This window comes from Suricata suricatta, chromosome 7 (assembly GCF_006229205.1).
Source record: "Suricata suricatta isolate VVHF042 chromosome 7, meerkat_22Aug2017_6uvM2_HiC, whole genome shotgun sequence".
Taxonomy (NCBI): domain Eukaryota; kingdom Metazoa; phylum Chordata; class Mammalia; order Carnivora; family Herpestidae; genus Suricata; species Suricata suricatta.
This window is the reverse complement of record NC_043706.1, coordinates 36190552-36191719: the sequence shown is the minus strand read 5'-3', so window position 1 is coordinate 36191719 and position 1168 is coordinate 36190552. Positions and strand designations below refer to the sequence as shown.

General features: G+C 40.6%; 1 protein-coding gene across 1 annotated transcript in view; it reads right to left on the bottom strand.

Annotated features, from left to right (window-relative positions):
* The window catches only part of DNAH8 (dynein axonemal heavy chain 8), a 323365-nt gene that overhangs the window by 98096 nt on the left and 224101 nt on the right, over window positions 1-1168 (bottom strand). The window contains exon 71 of the mRNA XM_029943168.1: window positions 523-621. Coding sequence (XP_029799028.1) covers window positions 523-621 — 99 coding nt within the window. The remainder of the gene's footprint in view (window positions 1-522; window positions 622-1168) is intronic.

Here is a 1168-nt window from a genome sequence, read left to right as displayed (position 1 = left end):
CAGGGAGCCTAGGTGGCTCAGTTGGTTAAGCATCTGATGTCGGCTCAGGTCATGATCTCACGGTTTGTGGGTTCGAGCCCCGAGTCAGGCTCTGTGCTGACAGCTCAGAGCCTGAAACCTACTTCAGAATCTGTGTCTCCCTCTCTCTCTTTGCCCCTCCCCTGATCACACTGTCTCTCTGTCCCACAAAAATAAATAAATGTTAAAAAAAAATTAGAAAAAAAAAAAGACTGAATCTGAACAGGACCAAGTCACAGGAAAAGGATACTTTCCTTCCTAGGGATCAGGGCTCCAGACCTGCAGTCTTCAGGGAAGCACTTTCTCTCTTGTTCCTTAGTTTATACCAAATGCGACCCCTCCTACCCCCATTCACATTTGGGGGCTCCCTTTTGCATGATCTCTCCATGTCTGGTTACGAACTATTAAGCAGGGAGCAGAAAAGGATTTTGCCTAGTGTCATGGCCTCGTATGTGGCCTTTCATACTCCTTAATGGGAGAGCTCATGTGTATCAGGTGACTCACTTTGTCTTGTTTCCTAACAGACTCGTAGGTGACATTCTTCTGTGCACTGGATTTCTTTCCTACCTTGGTCCTTTCAATCAGATATTTAGGAACCATTTGCTTAAAGATCAGTGGGAGATAGAGCTGAGAGCTCGGAAGATTCCTTTCACCGAAAACCTGAATCTTATTTCAATGTTGGTGGACCCGCCAACTGTAAGTGTCACTTTCCTTATAATATTATTTGAATTTCAGTCTTACTTACTAAGAAATCAAGGCACACCTATTTTTTCCTCTTTTTTCATTTAATTGAAAAGATTGTTTTGGAAATGCTTAAGAATCACTAAAAGAAACAACAATCTTTTTTTGGTATAAAAGTTCCTTTGTGTTTAAGAAATCTTGTTTTCAAATTATTTTCAATTACACTTTGTAAACTAAAAGATCATTCATGGGGGCGCCCTGCTGTCTCAGTTGGTGGAGTGTGCACCTCTTGGTCTCATGGTCTTGAGTTCAACCTCCACACTGGGGGTAGATTACATAAAAAAATAAAATATTTCAAAAAAACCATTCATGAATTATAGGCTTGCTAATATTGAGCTTTTCTTACAACTTTCCATTATTTGCACCACTCCTCTTAAGTCCCACTCTCTTTCAAACATTTCAAGTGATT